At 33.6% G+C, this 19,199-nt stretch overlaps 1 protein-coding gene across 8 annotated transcripts in view; it reads left to right on the top strand.

Moving 5' to 3' along the window:
* The window catches only part of LOC120348926 (calcium/calmodulin-dependent protein kinase kinase 2-like), a 525,835-nt gene extending 509,526 nt beyond the window's left edge, over positions 1-16,309 (top strand). For 2 of the 8 annotated variants that reach the window (XM_039443398.1, XM_039443402.1), the window contains exons 6-12: positions 3,057-3,206; positions 4,255-4,365; positions 6,632-6,828; positions 10,079-10,108; positions 11,846-12,061; positions 14,331-14,498; positions 15,743-16,300. In XM_039443398.1, coding sequence (XP_039299332.1) covers positions 3,057-3,206; positions 4,255-4,365; positions 6,632-6,828; positions 10,079-10,108; positions 11,846-12,061; positions 14,331-14,498; positions 15,743-15,802 — 932 coding nt within the window. In that variant the 3' untranslated portion in view covers positions 15,803-16,300. Of the gene's footprint in view, positions 1-3,056; positions 3,207-4,254; positions 4,366-6,631; positions 6,829-10,078; positions 10,109-11,845; positions 12,062-14,330; positions 14,499-15,742 lie in introns of all 8 variants that reach the window. The other 6 variants (XM_039443397.1, XM_039443401.1, XM_039443400.1 and 3 more) reach the window with 6 other exon arrangements.
* The last annotated feature ends 2,890 nt before the right edge of the window (positions 16,310-19,199 follow it).

The raw sequence follows: 19,199 nt of genomic DNA, 5'->3' as shown, positions 1-19,199 counted from the left end.
CTCAAATTAGAGCTGACCTCAATTAGAACTCTAAATTCAACAACTATATCTTAATTAATATTTAAATCGCAATTGAAATGTCTACATCACGACTAACTAGTCCAAAACGGCGCCGCGTGCACGGACCTTCCATTTTCCGCTCTTCTGCGCGCCGCGCCGCTCCATCGACCGGGTCGATGTCAAACGAGGCAAACGAAAGAAGAGCCCTGCGACAGTCGAGACCAGCGACGGTAGAGACCTGCGACATTCGAGGCCAGCGACGGTAGAGGACTCCTGAAAAAGAGGCCTCAAATAATGTCGCCTGCGTTAGGCGACAGTTGAGGCCTCTCTAATTTGAGGTTGTGATAAAGTGGCTAGACGTGAGTGATGGATGACTCACATGAAGAAATGTTATTTTTGGCATGTGGATAACGCACAGAAAGAGGAACTTAAAGGGAAAAAGAGAAAATGTTGGTACATCCCATTAACTTACCGTAATCGTAGGTAATTGATCAGAATGTGAGCTGGAAGACGACAAAACTGCAGGCTGTTTACTAAAGCAGAGGTCGGTAACAGCCGAGCCCTTACGAAGTTACCCGAGCGCGGAAAATTTCTGACCTACCCTCCGTGCACTAGGAGCGCGGAGCGACGCGGTTCCGACGCTAAAAAGTCCAGAAACTTTTCAAGATCCGCACCGCGCCGCGTTGCGCCGCGCTCCTAGTGCACGGAGGTACACTTGATCACATGTACCGGTATTCCAGGTCGAAAATTCTCCGCGCCGCTCCACCGACCTAGTGCACGCTCTACTCAAGAGTATTTTCACCAGTTCTAGTAAGCATCTCGTATCAGAAATAAATTTCAAATCATTTTTGAAATAATTAGGATTGCCATATTTCAAAGTATCTCTGACAAGTTTGATTATTCTAAAATGTCTCTGATCGAGAAGCTTTAGAGTAGAGCTAGCAATGTGGGCTGGAGTGATATGTTCATGACGTTGAAGAGGATAAACAAAACGTAGATAGTTTTGGCAGCGCTGCATTTCATCATTGACATTTTACGTTTGACTTGGATATCATTGAGGACAAAGTTTCAGTTTGTAAAATGTGGAAATATCAGAGATTGGGCCAGTAATAATCTTATACATCTAGGAAGGACATCTTGTATTTTTTCAGTGTATGCATGGCTGAGAAAACTTTTTTACAGGATTTATTGGTCTGTTCTGACCAGTCGAGGTTTTATGCATAATAATACCTAGTATTTTCACTGAGCAGCAGTAGGGGATCTAATTACCACCGACAGTTATTTTATGAAGTCGTTATTAAGTCGATATTGTTTATTAGACGTGAGTGAACAATGATTTCGGGTTGTTTTTTGGTGGGGTTAAGTTTGAGGCTGTTTTGCCTTGTCCATTCGACTATCGAACTTAGTAGCTTCCCTCTTCTATTTAGTTTCCATTCATAAGCAGATGACCTTCAGCATTAGCATACAGAGTGAAAAGAAGAAGGCCTAAAATTGAATCTTGAGGAACATCATGAGAACATTTAACCAATTTTACCTGTTCTCGCTAAGAGAAACACATCGTTTCCTACCTGTAAGATATGAATTAAACCAGCCTATAGATTGATAGCTTTAAGGAGTTTCAAGAAGTGAATACATTGCAAATCTCAACTGTGTTGGAATCATTACCAATTGTTTAATTTTAAACAATAGAATTATTCGATTATTATTGAAGATAGTAAATCATAGCCTATCATTCAGAAATAGTTGGCTTTTTCAAGTTTTCAAGTGGCAATAAACATACAGTAATTCACTTTTATACATCAGTCATCATTATCATATATTCTGCAACATAATTATACGTGAGGCCACAAAATAAAAAGAACTATTGAACGACTCTATGGCATATGACGTCACAAAAAACAACTTACGTATATTCACGAATGGAGACAAATCACAAATAGGGGATTATTATATGTATAGCTTGCTCCTAAATGAATCTGTAAACTAAGAACAGCTTAATAAATTGAAAAATTGTGATGTTTAGTATTGAGAGTGGAAAACTTGTCAGCTAATTCAACAATTTATATATGTGTACAAAGTCTCAGAAACATACCAAAATAACTAAGAGGAGAGATAACTCAATGAGAAGAAAAATAACTACAAAAGAAGCGGGATAACTGGCTAAAGAAGAGGATGACTGAATAAGAGAAAGATAGCTAAGACCTGATAACGAGTGTAAAATGAAGAGCTCCAAGGTTTCAAAAGGTAACGTACTTGGTTATTAAGTGGCTACTCGTTCTATTTGATAGGGAAAATTGATTTGATACTAACAACATTCTCGTTTTGGGAGTTTAGGACTCAGTAAACTATCAGTATATTCTCTGAAAGAGCTAATCTATCATAAAACGTGCTTCAAATAGACTTCAGAGTCTAAGTACTAGACATCTATTATGGTCGGCCTCGGCGTCATTATTACCAAATTCATGCTTGTTACTTGTTTAATACTTTGGGATTAGTTTGATTATATCCTATTTTACTGATTTTTCTTAAATATTCTCTACGTACAGTTTTTTATAATCTTGCATTCATCTGCTTTATCATTGGTTCTGTTATATCTATGTATTTTCATTCTGTCACTGTGTGAACACTCTCATAAGAATTGATAAGATTGATCTCCTGATTCCCAGAAGAGCTGAAATTCATTGAAAAGCAGGGCTTGAGATTCTACGTGGATTGATATAGAGATGAATTAATTCCACTGATGAGTGATTCAACTGGAAGCTCGTAATAGTTATTGTATTTTGGTGGAGCTGGACGCAAGTCGTTATCCATCCAATTAGTGTACCGGTACCAACAACTAATCACTTATCTAGTCTGAGCGATTGAATATCATGCTAATCACTGAATAATATACTTTTCCCTCATTTTGACTGTTTTATAGTGAATCGTATGCTTATAAGGTGTATTGGTGTTTTTAATCAGGTGTTGTCTTTATTGTAGGTGTTGCCGGTTTGTTTTTATTCAGTTTATCGTATTATTTTCTATGTTTTTCATCTATTTTTTGTTAAATTTTTAAGGACGGGCTGGTCCCAACAGGAAAACAAATGCTACAAACCCGCTTGATAGAGTATATCGGGAGATAGCTGTACTCAAAAAACTGGATCATCCCAACATTGTCAAGCTGGTGGAAGTTTTGGACGATCCTCTCGAAGACCACTTGTACTTAGGTATGGAAGCGATCACTCTACAACTAAATCAAAATATTTGAGGTGCAATGTAATATATTGGAATACTATGTCTAAGATAGAATTACTTATTAAATTCACAAAGTTCCCCCAACACATCTAACAAAAAAAATGTCAACTACCTATGAAACATAATTTATTTTCATCAGTTAGTTTTACGTTCTATATATTGCATTGTATCGGTAAAACTATTTTATTAATCTCTCTTACACTAAAACTAGAATTGTGAACAGCACTGTACTATATAGTATTAAGCCTGTTATATGATAGGTAACATCTGCCATTGGCCTAGAAAAGCGACTGCATTTTCAGGCCAATGAAGGCAGACGTTCACCATCTACTAATCATATCGCTCGCTCAATATGAGTATTGTATGTTTGCTCACCAATCAGCAAATAATATGTTATTGTTCCAACTTGATTCTTCAACTTCCTATAAATCAAACGTCGAGATTATTTGGGAAGCTATTTTCACTGTTTCCACCATATTCATTTGTAAAAACAATATTTGGTATTATAAATATTATAACTGTGCGAAAAATTATTCATGCTGCGTTCAACCACTCAAAGTAATGATAAAATTACTAGTCAGAATTGATAAAAATTAGCTTTGCTGATTGTAAATAACGATTACTTGACAATAAAGCTAAAATAATAAGAGCAATCTAATATGAAGGTACTATCACAGATAAAGAACAAGTTTTCAACTTTACAAAGAAATTCGGCAATAAGGTAATTACTCTCTTAAGGTAATGTAATATATAAATATGTAATATATAAAGCAATAAACTGCAAAAGCTCATTTTTCTAATTTTCCTTTCTCTACCAATAATGCAGTGGTAATATTATTAAGTTGTATCATACAGAACAGATAATATAATATAATCAATAGCCTATCGTATTCTATATTTACTCTATGGTTGTGTGTAATCAACTCCGTCCGTATTCCATGACTCCAACTTTCAAATTCAATGTTCAGTATCAATCTGAAAGTTTGTGAAAATAGTTGTAATATTCAGGAATTTTTACAGTTTTCGAACTGCTTGAGAGAGGCGAGGTGATGCATGTTCCAACAAAGACTCCGCTATCTGAAGAAACTGCTTGGAGATATTTCAGAGATGTGATTCTAGGCTTAGAATACTGTAAGTAATTCTACTGTCAAATATTTACGGAAAGATCTAACATTCAGACAATTTCATTATTATCAGACAGAAACTATTTCTTATAAGCATTTAAATTAATTTTTTATCTTGCCGAATGTAATTAACGTTTGCGACCTATGAACGATTTATGTAGCTAGAGGCTACTATTGACTTTGGTCAATATTAGGAATCTCTCTCAGTTAAGAGGTTGATCTTTTTCTAAAGATATGAAAGAATATTAATTGAATAGAAGTTGACAAATGTTGAAACTTGATGACCTCATCGCAATTCAAACTGGTAATACGGTACCGTTCTCGAAAAAACAGAGCCGCCACAGGGGTGATTGACGGCGCAAGTTGCGCCATCGGCTCAAGAATGGGTGGGGGGGATTGAATATTTCCGGGGATAAAATGAATTTCATCTGCTTACACAGAATAATAAGTATATCTATTTGTTTTTATCACATATAATTAAAGATTCATCGATCAATTATTTCATTCAGTTCAATGATCAATGCATTCACTCAATGCTCCAACAATAACGGAGTACAACATATATTGTTATGTGAAGAAGAATTCTTTGTCGATTTACAAAGAGCAAAGCAAAACAATCCAACAATAGTTATAAGGTCGAATTACGTTTTTAATCTTGAAAAAAGATTAAGATGATCCAATTTCATCACAATTAGTAAAGTATAATTTTAAAAGTTGAAGTACCAAAATCTTACAATTTCCCTAATATTAAAAGTGGAGAAGTGGAACAGATAATAAACATCAAAGTACTCATTACCTGAAAATGAGCAGACAGTGAGCTCTTTGAAGATCCGGCGAGCCAAGATCAACAATTTTCGGATATCAATTAAATATGTCTAACAATCTTTCCTGGTAAAGTAATCTCTCGTTTTAGCAATGTTTCTTTTAGCCCTATGTTCTCCTGTTTTGGCCATCTCGGGATTTGCAATTTGGGTGTTTTACTGCGATTTTATGCTTTTAAAACCACGCATAAAAGTTTAATTAAGCCTTAGGCCTAGATTCCTCCAGGTAAAAGGGGAACACGTGCCGGGTACTAGGTCATTGTACCAGGTTGAAGGGTGATGGCACACGAACACCTGCTCCCCCCTACGCACCATATACTCAACAGAAAACAGGCTCGGGATAAAGGATATTAAATCTTTGAATACGTGATTGAAATATTTTGGTTAAGAAGGAGGAAAGCAATAAAACGGTAGTCCAGATAAAAATTGAAAATTACCTTACTGAGTTGTAAGGTACAAAGTGGATTGTTTGGTGATGAATCCATAAAAACTATGAACATTTTTTATAATGTTGATGAATACAAAGAAGTAGAAACATTATGCTAAAAAAATCAATCTATTATTATAATATTATTTCTCATGAATCAAGTAATATTAGATTTATTAGTAAATTTTTTTCGAGTTTCGTTTGGAATTCGCTAGTGTATTGCCGTGGATGGCTAGTGTTCGTTTTATCTGAGACGGGTCACCTAGGTATTAGGCCGTCTGAGTGTGATGTGACTTATACGTGGTTTCATTCAGTACTATTCCAGAAATAAGGGTGTAGTAGTTTATTTAGGAAAAACCTATGATAAAGTTCATGTTTGGGATTACTTATTATCTGGGCCTAGTTGTATTATAGTGAATTTGAAAGCTTTTGATGAGGAGTGGGTGATAGTTTGTGCATATAGATCTCCAAATGAAAATGGTCTTGAATTTGTGAATTTTCTAGCTGATTTGCTTTTGGTCATGAATTTGGGGAAAATGTCAAATTGATAAATTGATAAAAGATATTATGAATATTGATATTATAAATAACCTTGACTAGATGATATTATAAATATCCTGCTTGAATAGATGCTTGAAAAAATGAAAAAGGGCTTAAATCTTATGTGAACTGTTATACAAATATTCCATTTTAACATTCCTCATGTTTGGGTTATGTTTTTGATAATTCTCACACCAATACACACATTGAGCACATTGTTACATCTCTGTGGATTTGCTGTGCAATAGACCAGGCACACACTGCCACTTCTTGTCACCAGGATTGATTATGATAGGCTTTTGGCTCGTATACAGTCCGAAGACTGGCAGTCTGTATTGTCGAGTAGAAATGTTAACAGTTGTAATTCTAATGCTCATGTATTGGAAATTCTTATTTGTAATATTGTCATTTCAATTAAAGTTCAATTGTGGTACAGTAGTGTAATTTTTATTTTGTTTTAATTGGATATTTCAATCGTCTTGCAGTGCACTTTCAAAGAATTATTCATAGAGATATCAAGCCGTCGAACATTCTTCTGGGTGATGACGGGCATGTTCAAATTGCTGATCTCGGAGTATGCAATGAGTTCGATGGTAATGACGCCACTCTAAATAACACAGCTGGCACTCCAGCTTTCACTGCTCCAGAAGCTATATCAAGCTGCGGAAATTTCAGCGGCAAGGTACGGTACTTATTATAAGCCTAGCTTCATATTATTTACTATTCTTAATTACAACCAAATCACGATAAACCTTATATTTCTTCTTTCACATTTGGTCGAAATCATCCAACTTTTGCTATTTCTCTTTCTATCGTAACATGAAATGAACGTTACGCTCTTGTTTATTCAGTTGAAATCATTGAACTTCTGCCACTATTTTCGCTCATAATTATAACATAAACATATATCAAATTCTTGCTTTTCAATCGTTATTATATCACTACAATACTGCAACATAATTTTGAATTCTATTGACACAATTCTTGTATATATGTATTGAACTTAATCACTTTTATTATAACATTTTTTGGAGTTTATCATAACTTTATTAAACTTCATTTCAAATTTTACTGATATTGTTCTAGTGAAAACTGAGTTTCTTTCTTCCTCATCCTAGTTGGAATTCAATCTACCAATTTCTTTCTTTATCACGATTACTTTTGTAATAATCTTTGTTTGTTTGTGCATAATCTTGAATTCTATCATTAATATTAGTACTTCTCTTGCCCGATTACTATTATCTAAGCAAAATATCGATTTCTACTGTGTTATCAAGTAAATTCAATTTTAACTTCAACTAACACAGCTAGTGAAAACTGATGTTTCTTCTCTCTCATTCTAATGGTGGTAGAAATCATTAGTCTTGCTTCTCTGTTTTTCACTATATCAATACAATCGCAATATACTCTTGAATTTCTATTATTAAGAATTTGTATTCTACTTAATAATGCTATTTCTTTATTCTACCAAAAAACTTTTTCCTCCACCTACTGTCTAAAGTACTTACTTTACTCCCTAGAGCATAATACTAAAGTGTCACTTTTTCGCTCTCGTGACTAAAAAACAGAAAAACTCCTTAGGGAGTGAAAGTAACTCCATTCAAATAACATAGGAAGCATCTTTATTTTAAAAACTTACATTGGAAATAGGTTAGAAGGTCTAAGCTCAGATAAGGAAGCATATACAGTAGTCATTGAGCCAACTAAATTCAATACCTCAACCAGAAATTTGATCAGCATATGAAATATTTATGTTTGTATGCTAAAATTATTACATACTTCATATCAGTAAACTGTAAAAATTTATAAATATTTTTTAATATTCAATGTTATTCAAAATACCAGCCAACGAATATTCCCCATCAACTTATCAAATTTGGAATGCGAACTTCATCATAGTTGTAGCTATGAGTCGGCCATTGTTGATACAACTTTCCCGACAGATAGCGCATAGCATAGCGCTGTTGGTGGTGAACAAGGTCTATAAATACAGGCCATGACACAATCCCGTGATGCATTGCAAAATCACCAATCCTCACAAGTTCTAGTTCACCGATTTTTAAATTTATTTTCAGCAGTTATCATTCTAGATTGAACATAATATGATGTGTTATTAGTAATTGGAATTGTAAAAATAATTCTTCCTACAGAATTATAGTATTTAGTAAAATACTAGAAACTGGATTGTTGATTTTTGGATTTAATTGATTGAGAACTTTAAATTCTTTTTGCAGTTGGCCTCGCATATTTCTGTCTTGTCCCAATGCCTTATGAATTATAATCCTCAGGTTACAAAAAGAAGAACAACTTTTAATAGTAAATAAATGGATAATTGAATCATTAATTATTGAAATTTCAGGGTAAAACCTATCTCAGTGGGGACATGGGACGGTCAAGCTAGAACAATACAACTGCAAGACCCTTTGGCAGGTAGATTTAGCACATTTTCAAGCCTTGTGCAATGAAGCGTATGCCCCCATCCTGTTAAGTTTAGTGACGTTATTCCACACTTAGACTTTTACTGCGGGTTTCCCATTTCCGTGTTCTGTACAGGTCCATCAAAGTTATAATTTCCAACTATGAGACAGTCTATACTCTGTAGCTCTTATTCATAGCTACATTCATAGTTCATACAGAAATGTTCTATCTAATCACAGTAAATTAAGATTAATTCCCAGAGGAATGCAAAAATTTCCCTCACAAAGGCCGGTTAAATTTTAATCCTGATTAATTTCACGTGAACCAAATCAGAGAAGACCATTTCAAAAAGATGGATCTACTGGAATTAATCAGGATTGAAAATAACCCGGCTCTTTTGCATCCGGAACTAAATACCTGATTGAATGATTACAAAAGTTCAACAGCTGAGTCATAATTTTGACACCGTCCCACACACAAGTTGCGGACCAGAGTGGTGGATTTTGGAGTAGGTTTTGAAAAACTATTTTATGCTGCTAAACCTATCTGGATGAGGACATTAAGAGATCTATTGTTTGATATTGGTTGAGCATTGACATGGGTTGACAGTTATTGTTTTCCATTCAACCAGCGTTGAAGGAGGGGTATTGTTCTCTCTTGACCGTTCCATGCCCCCATCCAGATAGGTTTTACCCAAATTCCATTATTAAAAAATTGAAAACCTGAATTCACATATTATTTGAACTAGAGTATTGTTTTTAATTTTGTTACGAGCAAATTGAATTAGATTGGATTTTCAAATATACTGCCATAAATACCCCATAAAATGGTCGCTCCATAAGGAACACGAGTGTCATGACCTGTATTAAATTTATAGACCTTGGTGGTGAACTGTGATTACTGCCAGCTGTTTACTTCTTAGGTTATGTTGTAACACATTGCTACTGGTCACTTAAGTTTTTAAAATTATTCTATTTGCAGATTTAATAAAAATGTAGGTGTAGGCTGTGTACATCACGAGTGAAAAATGCTTTTTCTCCCTCAGGGAAATTGTAAAGTTCCAAGATTGTAAAATCTTTCCCCTCAGGGAGAAAAAGCGGTACTTTCCACTCTAGATTTACATTACAAATAACTATTTACATAATACAAGTAGTTACTAAAGTTGATGAATAAAGTTTACAGTGTTGATCTATGTGACACCTTTATGATATTCATTACAATATTTGGATGTGAGTTGAAATTAATAAGTGAACAAAACTAAACAACTGATAGCTATTTATGTTACACTTGTAGGTACTGATTGGAAGTGTATTTTCTTTTGCATTGATGAATTATATTTCATAACAATTTTATGTTATCAATATTATTGAAACCACATCAGATTTATCCAATATTGGAAGATTCACAGGAGAAACTAATAAAAAACTACAATGTGAAAATAAGTGATAAGTTCTTGGTGATTGATTATGAGTATGTAGCAACCAATACACGAGTTGTATATTTTATACCTACAGGTACCATCAGATAGGCTACTTCTGTTGAAAGTAAGAAAAACCAAACATTTTTTCGAATTTAAAAGATTGGTGTTTTTCATTTTCTTTAGGTGTGAAAAGCTAGGCTACTTCCAATGGAAGCACGAACATTCAGAAACATTTATTTAATGTGGAAAATTCTTGTGAGATCTGTGTTTTTAAAATGAAAGAATTCTATGTGCTGCATGCTAAACTGTAAATTCTTGGAACATGGAAATTGTTTTATTTCTAGAATTCATAGATGTTGTTTTTACAAATAAATTATTTTGTTCACGCTTTCTAATAATATTAAATTAATGAAATATGCTTCTATGTATGCATGAGTGGAAATAATTTGAGTGTTTTTGCATCTTTAATGTGTAAATGGTTTGTTTTTAGATTCATTGTTATTATTTCTCTTAGAAATTCTACTTTCGTTTCTCTACGATTGATGTTTACTATTTCACTCGTTGGCTTATTATTTTATTTATGATAGTAGTCTGTCGATATTATTTTATCGGTGTTATAATTCTTAATGTTTCCTATTTGTTTAGATTTAAGACTCAGTGGCTTATAAGTTTAGTTATGATAAGTTCAGTTATCTGTCAAAATTATTTCAACGGTATTATTATTTTGCATTAATTAATTTCAGAAAATAAGGAGAGCTAATCAGAATACATTTTTGATAAACTCAATCGTTCAGTATAAGAAAGGAAGCAATAATATTGTCCTTTTTTTGTTTGTTGAATACAATAGAGCTCTATAAGGCAATTAAATACTTCGTTTAAATTAACTTCCGACTTGGGATGGATATGCGCAGCAGAGAAGGCATACAGTGGCAGGGATACAACGGCTGCTATGTTGCCATTGTGTATCGGCCAGCGTTCTATAATTTCCAGTGAATATTCAAGCGCTCATGCTAAACTTAGGAACTTTCTTCTCTACAATCACAGTCTCGACTCTCGACTGAGTCTATTCGACAAATTGACAACTACGCTTCCACCTATGACTCAATCCATCACTGTAATTGGCTGATCTCCCTCCATTTCTGCGCCGCAAATTCCTCCAAGTCTGAAGAAGATTTACACGAAGTATAATGTAATTTTGCTCTTCAACCACACAATAGAGAACAAAATTATATTACATGGGAAATATTTACTCAATCACAACTACCTGATAGGTATTGAAAGCATGAGATCAGTGGCGGTCCCAGGATGATTTCATTCCGGGGAGGGATGACCACGGTGAAAAATGGTGTCCTGGAGTCCCCCCCCCAAAAAAAGGTGGAATTTGAAGTCCAACAACTTATTTTCATACGTATTTTTAGCTAAAAGAATCTGGGTACTTTGGGAGGGGATATCTTCCCCCCCCCTCAGAACACCACTGCATGAGATGAAAGACTTTGAATAGTGTTATATTTTCAACTTCAATTGTTTGAAGTGCTAAAATCATTTTATGTCATACCACGAATGATTATTCAAACAAGTAATGAATTATCTCCAGAGATTTATGATGATGATAATGATTTTAGAATTTATGATGAAGAAAATTAATCAATAATGCTCAACAAGCTTTGATGAATATACTTCTTACAGATTGGATATGCTCTGATGTACGGTATGGCATACCAAGCTATTTAGGCTATTAATAGCTATTTAGCTATATACCAAGTTATTTTAGGACGGTCAGCTTATTTTTGAGGACAAAAAATGTTTTTCTAAAATGATGTCTCTGTCATATTTACTAAATTTTGTTTTTCTGTAAATGCAGGCATCTGACATCTGGTCCCTGGGAGTCACTCTTTTTGCTTTCGTTTATGGAGCTCTGCCCTTCACAGCTGAATCTGTGCCAGCTCTATACTCTCTGATTCAGAGCAGCCCAGTCAGCCTGCCAGAACAACCACTCATCAGTGAACCACTCAGAGATCTGCTCACCAAGATGCTCCAGAAGGATCCCACCAGGCGCATTGAATTGCCTGAAATTAAGGTAGTAATCACAATACTCCATTCCTATTCAATCTCACCTCCGATACAGTACAAAATCTACACTGCGATCAGTCCTGAGATGATCACGTCTAGCCTTGTCTCTTTCTCGCCTCAGAAGGAAAATTTCTCTATTAAACCAGCGACACGACCTGCTGTGAACCTTGACATCACGCACCGAAGCACATTTATTCACTACTAGCAGGTAAACAGTGCTCGGCAAGGGCCTAATTAAAAACTTGACAAACTGAAAACTTGACCTTCTGAAATCTTTAAGAATTTAAAATAGGCCTATAATCATCCTCGGTAAATTAAGAACCTATATAATATGCAAAATTTCGAGTTAATCAGTTCAGTTGTTCAGACGTGATGATGCGTAATTCGTGAATTTCTTATCCCGTACGTGTATAAGCCAATTCTTCCCTTTATTATATTATAGATTTCATTTTTTATGATTTATCAGTATCCTTGAATTTGAATAACTTCTCAAAAATTTGAGATATCGATATGTGCAGTTTTTGCCATTCATTTTCTCGTCAAATTCTGTATCGAAATCATATAACAACCTTTCCATTGAAAAAATGAAGTTCGATTCAAAATGGCGGTTCCAAGATGGCGAACCAGAATTTTGATGCACCAGGAAAGTAGATTATTTAATTCAAATACGATTCTCAATCAGACCTAACATCAAATTTCTCTCTCGAATAAAATATTCAGCTGTTTCCATACTTTTCACCAACTCTGTATCATAGTATACCGGGTGATTCTAGAAGGACTTTACAACTTTGAAAATTCATATAAATCTTATTAAACAAGGTACACAGCTGGGTTTGGTGTTTTTTCAAAGGAAAACACTTCAAGTTTTTTTACCTTAAAATAAAGATGTTCCATGTGGCTTCCGTTGGTTATCCTGCAGACACCATAGATAGTCGATTTCTTCCCAGACTCGCACTACCATTTCAGGTGTAACTTGCTCAACAGCAGCGCAAATCCTTGCTCTAAGTTCAGGTAGAGTGGCTGGCAAAGGAGGTACGTACACCATATCTTTTATGAAACCCCTCAAGAGAAAATCCAGCGGTGTTAGGTGTGGGTTATGAGGGGGCCATGCAATTGGCACATTACGGCCGATCCACTGATTTGGAAAGCGGTCATTAAGAAAATCCCGGACGTTAGTCAGATAGTGTGGTGGTGCGCCATCTTGCATATAGAAAATATTTTGTTTCATATAAGATTTATATGAATTTTCAAAGTTGTAAAGTCCTTCTAGAATCACCCGGTAGATATGCAGAAAGAGGATACATAGATAGAAGAAGAATGATAAGTTAGAAAATAAAACCATTGACTACTATATTTTACTATACATCAACTATATTTTATCTATGACCACTCTCAAGCAAAGTATAACAAACATGAAGCATGTCGAATTGAAAACTTGACGAACTGAAAACAAGACGTAATGAAATCTTGAAAAATTAAAAATAAGTCTATAACCATCCTCGATAATTTAAGAATCTATATCCAAAATATTTCAAGTTAATTAGTTCAGCAGTTGCGTGATGATGCGTCCTATCCCCTAGGTCTACATGTATAAGCCGATTATTTCCTTTTACTTTTTGCTATACGTTCACAAACTACTTCAATAATATGAACGTAGTATAAGCAACAATCATTTCCATCTCATTATTTCAATTAAACTATCTCTACTGAACTATAACCTTCAATCTAAAAATATCTTAAATCGTTGTATTCTATTTTTAGTAGACAATGATTGACGGGTTGAGTATGTTTTGTTAACTCTATATTTAAATCATATTTACGCGTACAACTACTGTCAAGTTGTTTGAGTGTGAAAAAGAGCCTTAAGTTGTCTCGATGTGCTGCTAATACAAAGTTAAATATTGTCACAGTCGTTGTCAATATTTGAGAGCACTCAAGTATGGACTTATTATATTGCTCAGTTAACAAGAGCTTGCGAAATCCCAGCTAAGGTTTTACAGCAGAAGTTTTTAGTGCAACAAACTAAATGACTAAATCTGATAAAATAAGCTTACAATAAATATATAAACAGTGATTTTTCTGAATGATACTGTTTTTTATCTACTGTTGTGATCGACGTAAAATTATTTTAATTTTATTTTTTCAATCAAAACTACTAGTCGTTTTCTCTGATTTATGTAGGTTGATGCAAATATTCTGTAAACTTTATTTTTCAAGTCTTATGGGTATTGACTCGATGAAGTCAGTTTTTTTTTTATTCGATTGATTAATGACAGGAACATCCGTGGGTGACAGCCAACGACTCTAGTCCTCTGCCCTCTGAAGAGGAGAATTGCCAACTGGTCGAAGTGACTGATGAAGATGTGAGGAAAGTGGTCACATCCATCCCAAAGCTCGATACTCTGATTCTCATCAAAACCATGTTGAAGAAGCACTCATTTCAGGTAAGATACGCAAATTGAACCACTGTATTATTCTGTTGAATTTTATCTTCATTTTTAGAATTAATTTCCTGGTGACTCGTCATCACGTTGGAAGATTCCTATCTGATATATATCATATATATATATGATATACAGATTATACATCCAAATTAATATTACCATTCTTATTGCTGAAACTTGTCAAGATTAATGAATTCCTATCCCTTTCTTATAAATGAATTATTAAATAATTAAAATATGTTAGAAATTAATAATTTATCAATGAATCAATATCAAGATGTATCGTCTACATTTGGAATATTGCTTCCATATTTCCTTTCAGAATTAAATTGGATCTTTTTTTGTAGCATAGCATTCAAATAAAAAAATGTAATTTTTAAAGAGTTCTAGGATTCGTTTGAAACGTTAATTAGAAAACTACTAGAAGCTAAGCATTATAATAGTATAATAATTATACTGCAGGTATATTATTGATTTGGCTTGCTAGTATATTATACATTCAAAGGAGTCTTCAAGGTGTTCCTTAATTTAAAAAGTCATAATAATAACGTGATTTTCAAAAATAGAAAGTCAACTGTCTAATAGTCGTGTTATCTTGGTAGAAAGTAAATACATTGAAGAACTTCTTACATTAGACTATATTAAGATTAGTATTGAGATTTTTAGGTGCCCATCTTCAAAATGAAGATTAACGTTAATAATTGATCATCACTCGACCCAGTATGTTCATTTTTCAGCTTATCTGAAATAATCATTGTTCCTGGTTATGGGATAACTGAGCATTACTGCTGAGTCTTGAAAAGAAAAATGTCTGTGTTCAATAAATATAGCCTACCAAAAGACGTATTTACAACTGAGGATTTATCTTTTAGACTATTAAATAGGATTTAATTGAATTACTACGAAAATTACTAAATGTTTTATTAAATAAATAATGATGTGAAGGCGAGCATGTAATTGTTTTATACTCTTGACAATAATCTACAACCGCCAAAAAGGTATAGTTTCAATATTATTGGTTAACTCCTTTCTATGATAATTACTGTGAATCAATTTTGAAGGATGGTTTGAAATGAAGAAAAAATGCTCCTACCAGATTTGTAGAGTGGTGAGGTTTTCAGTTTCTGTTTCAATGAATCACGAGTATTTATATTATGTAAAGTCATAAGCTTTTACTGTTTTATTGATAGGAGGCGTGCGTTTCCATTGATAAAATTCTATTAACAGTTTTCTCTTGTTTTCAGCCTTTTAAATTCATCAACTTAAAAAGTCTCGGAAGTGATAAAAAGGCATCTGATTCATGAAGCATAACTCAGACTATAATCTTTTTTAAACCGATTTTTGAATCAATACTAGTTTGTGAGTTCATTGGCAAATACATAAATTACCACAGAATAATTTTCACTTGGACAAACTAATCAGTATAAGTTACTATCATTCTGACTCACTCTACACGTTTTCATCACTTTATAAAGTTAATTATTGTCAGAAATATTACATTGTTTGAAAGAAGAATCGACGTACAAACTCAGTTTTTCATCTGTTGAGTAAGTCAAACTTGGGCTATTCACTACGAGAATGAATTTGAATTAATAGATGCTTAGTAGATACTCCTAGTTCAATAATTTCATGAGAGTATTTTCAAATGTCTGAAATAGCCTAATTAGAAATCATTACATCAAGTAGAATTTGCATGGAAGTTAACAGCTACACATTTCCATATTATATTATTATGTAGCATAATGACATTAACCTAATGTACCGTACATGATGAAAACATTAAAATATTCATTGAACCTGGTCAGCTATAATAACCCTTTTTCTGGCTTTTTTCTGCATAAACACTAATTTCATGCATTTTTGATCATTTCAAAATTATTTACTGCAGTATGATAATCTACACTCAAAATGCACAAAATTTGTCTCAAAATTGTAATTTTATTAATGAAAAAATATAAATTCCAGATTCAAGACAATATGCTACCTATGTCGCTATTTCGTCATAAGGCATTGTTTTCAAGTTCAATAATTCTGTGAAAAGTTAATCAAAGTAGTTACATCTAAATGTTGTAATAAAGAATACTTGATAGAAGATGTGAGAAAATATTATTAATTATAAGGCCAAAAAATCAGGTTTCTTTACAATGCCAAATGTTTAATGAATTGACGACTAGCAAGATATAAAAACTAGCCATATCTTGGAGTATTCTGCTTTTCATTCTAGTGATAGAATTTTCTAATAATTGGCATGATATTGACCTGTCTAATTGCTATTGTCTCTCGTGATTCCAGTTGAATAACATGCTTCTTGATCAAATCACATTCATTAAGTTACACATTTTCAAAGTTTGGATTGCAGCTTTATCACCATGATTTATGCTCTAGAAACTTACCTAATTTACACTTGACTACAAGAGTAATCATGCTTGGCTTGCTTATTATGAATGTCATCCAACTAATTTGAGAATATCATGGATCTCCACAGCATTTTCACAGTAATTTATTATCAAAACTGGCTTATACTCCTTTTTAGTTATCATTCACAATAAAATTGAACTTTTTTCAAAGCAAAAGTAATTTTTAAAATCTTCAATTTAACCTAAAATTTCATAGCAACTTATTACCGTATCGTATTCAACCATTATTATCTCTGATCCATCTGACTTTCTAGTTACATTTTATAGTTGTTCTCTTCTAAAATTTTCAAATTTTCAAGTATTATTTTAGTGAATCGATTGTTATGCCAATAATTAGAAATGATTCATATCTTGTTTTGTTTAGTTTTCCAGAACATAATTATAATGCCTCAATAAATGCATTTGTTCTTATAGTAAAGGTGAAAAACTATTGTGAATGTCGGTATAATTCCAAGAACTGATCAAATGAGTTGAATAGAATTTTGGATCAAATTGGGAAAACATTTAGTCCGCATCAGCTCTATTTACATCAAATAGATCATCTGATTAATTGATAAATCTGATTAATTGTTCATGCATCTGGTGACCTCCAGGCTCCGAGATGGATACTCTCATGTGTGAATTGAGTGCTCTTAATTTTCATGTCATTTCTGATGATAAACTGTCCAAGAAAACTCCATTCTCATTTGTTTGTCCATGCGGGGTATATTTTCCTGCCACTTGCTGCAAGTAGCTTTCCTTTCCAAACTGCGTATCGAAACCCCCCCCCCCCCCATTACGATCAATTGATCATATATATGAATATTCAGATTACTGTACTTATTTTTCTTTATATTCATCATTCGGGGAGGGGCTGGGACCCCTGGGCCCCCGAAATAATGAATATAAAAAAAATAAGTATAGTAATCTGAATTTTTGACGGTAAATGTATTTTTGATGGCCTGACGGTAAAGTAAAAAGGGCGTTCAGCGCAAATTACCCTCTGAATATGAGCAGCAAAACTGATATAAAGTATCATGGGGTGTTTTATTAAAATCACTTAACCTTACATTAACCTTGCCCCCCACACAAATATATTCTATATTTGCCACTGCCTGGAGGACCAGGGTCATTTGTTTGGAGTTGCCTTCTCCTAGGCTTTTTCTTCCATCACAGCAATAAGAGTGTAGCCTGCTCTGGATTTTATTCGGGTTATCTCCCTGGGTTCTTCGCCCTCTTTGCCGTTGGAATCCTCATCCGCCTTCGAGACCGTTGACCGGTTATCACCTCTGTTACCCAATGCGTGGGCCCATACAGGGTACTATCATCCGGAGCCAGATAGACCCTAGAATTGGAATATATTGGGGTTATATTATGTATGGTATTGTGATGGTATTATAAGGTTGTGAGAACAACCCTAGACATTATGGTAACAATTTATAATAGGGGAATCGCTTGGCTTGCGAGAGGTTAAATTGATCTAACTCTATAACTCATGAGAAAGGAACTATATTTTAAAATAATAAACAAAACAGTTATATTTTGGAGAACTAAGTAATCGATTTAATCAAATTGTAACTCAAAATGAAACTGGAAACTTAAATAAAAATAATATTGAGAAAACTTTTTAAACAAACAATAGAATAATTACAGGATTTGCCTTCAATAAAAAAGATGAATAATATATAATAATAAAATTGATAATATTAGCTCACTGAACTCACTGAACCAGGAAAATGGTGTCTCGGAAAAGAAGGGTAGAGCCGGGCCCGATTATCTGCAGTAGATAGCTCCAGGTCCCGTCCTCGTAACCGACTGACTAGAGCCTCTCATTTTTTCCATAATTTTACTTGTCATGAATTTTCACCGTCGTCAACAATTTATCTATTCATTGTGAAAATTCATGACAAATAATAAAAATTATGTAGTTCTATTACATCCCCGGGTCCCCCTAAACTTCGACCCGAAGTTATCGAAAAAACGGCATCTCTCTAAGTTAATTTTTACACATTTCAATAATATTTCAAAAATTAAAGTCAAAATTACCGCAAGCTAAAATTATTATTATTATTCACAATATTATTCTAATTGGATATTTATATGTAACATAACTTTCAATGAATACCTTAAATCTATGTGAGTGCCAATTCATAAGCTAAATGCAAGTGATATAAATTACATTATAGTGAACTAATTCATAAAAAATCAAACTTAGCCTAACACATCAATCAACTTCAAATCAACAATTCAATACATTCATATCTGAATAAGAATTGAATGGAAAAAATTTCAATTATATTGATGA

This window comes from Nilaparvata lugens, chromosome X (genome assembly GCF_014356525.2).
Source record: "Nilaparvata lugens isolate BPH chromosome X, ASM1435652v1, whole genome shotgun sequence".
Lineage (NCBI taxonomy): Eukaryota > Metazoa > Arthropoda > Insecta > Hemiptera > Delphacidae > Nilaparvata > Nilaparvata lugens.
The sequence above is the reverse complement of the archived record's forward strand: the minus strand, read 5'-3'. Positions and strand labels throughout refer to the sequence as shown.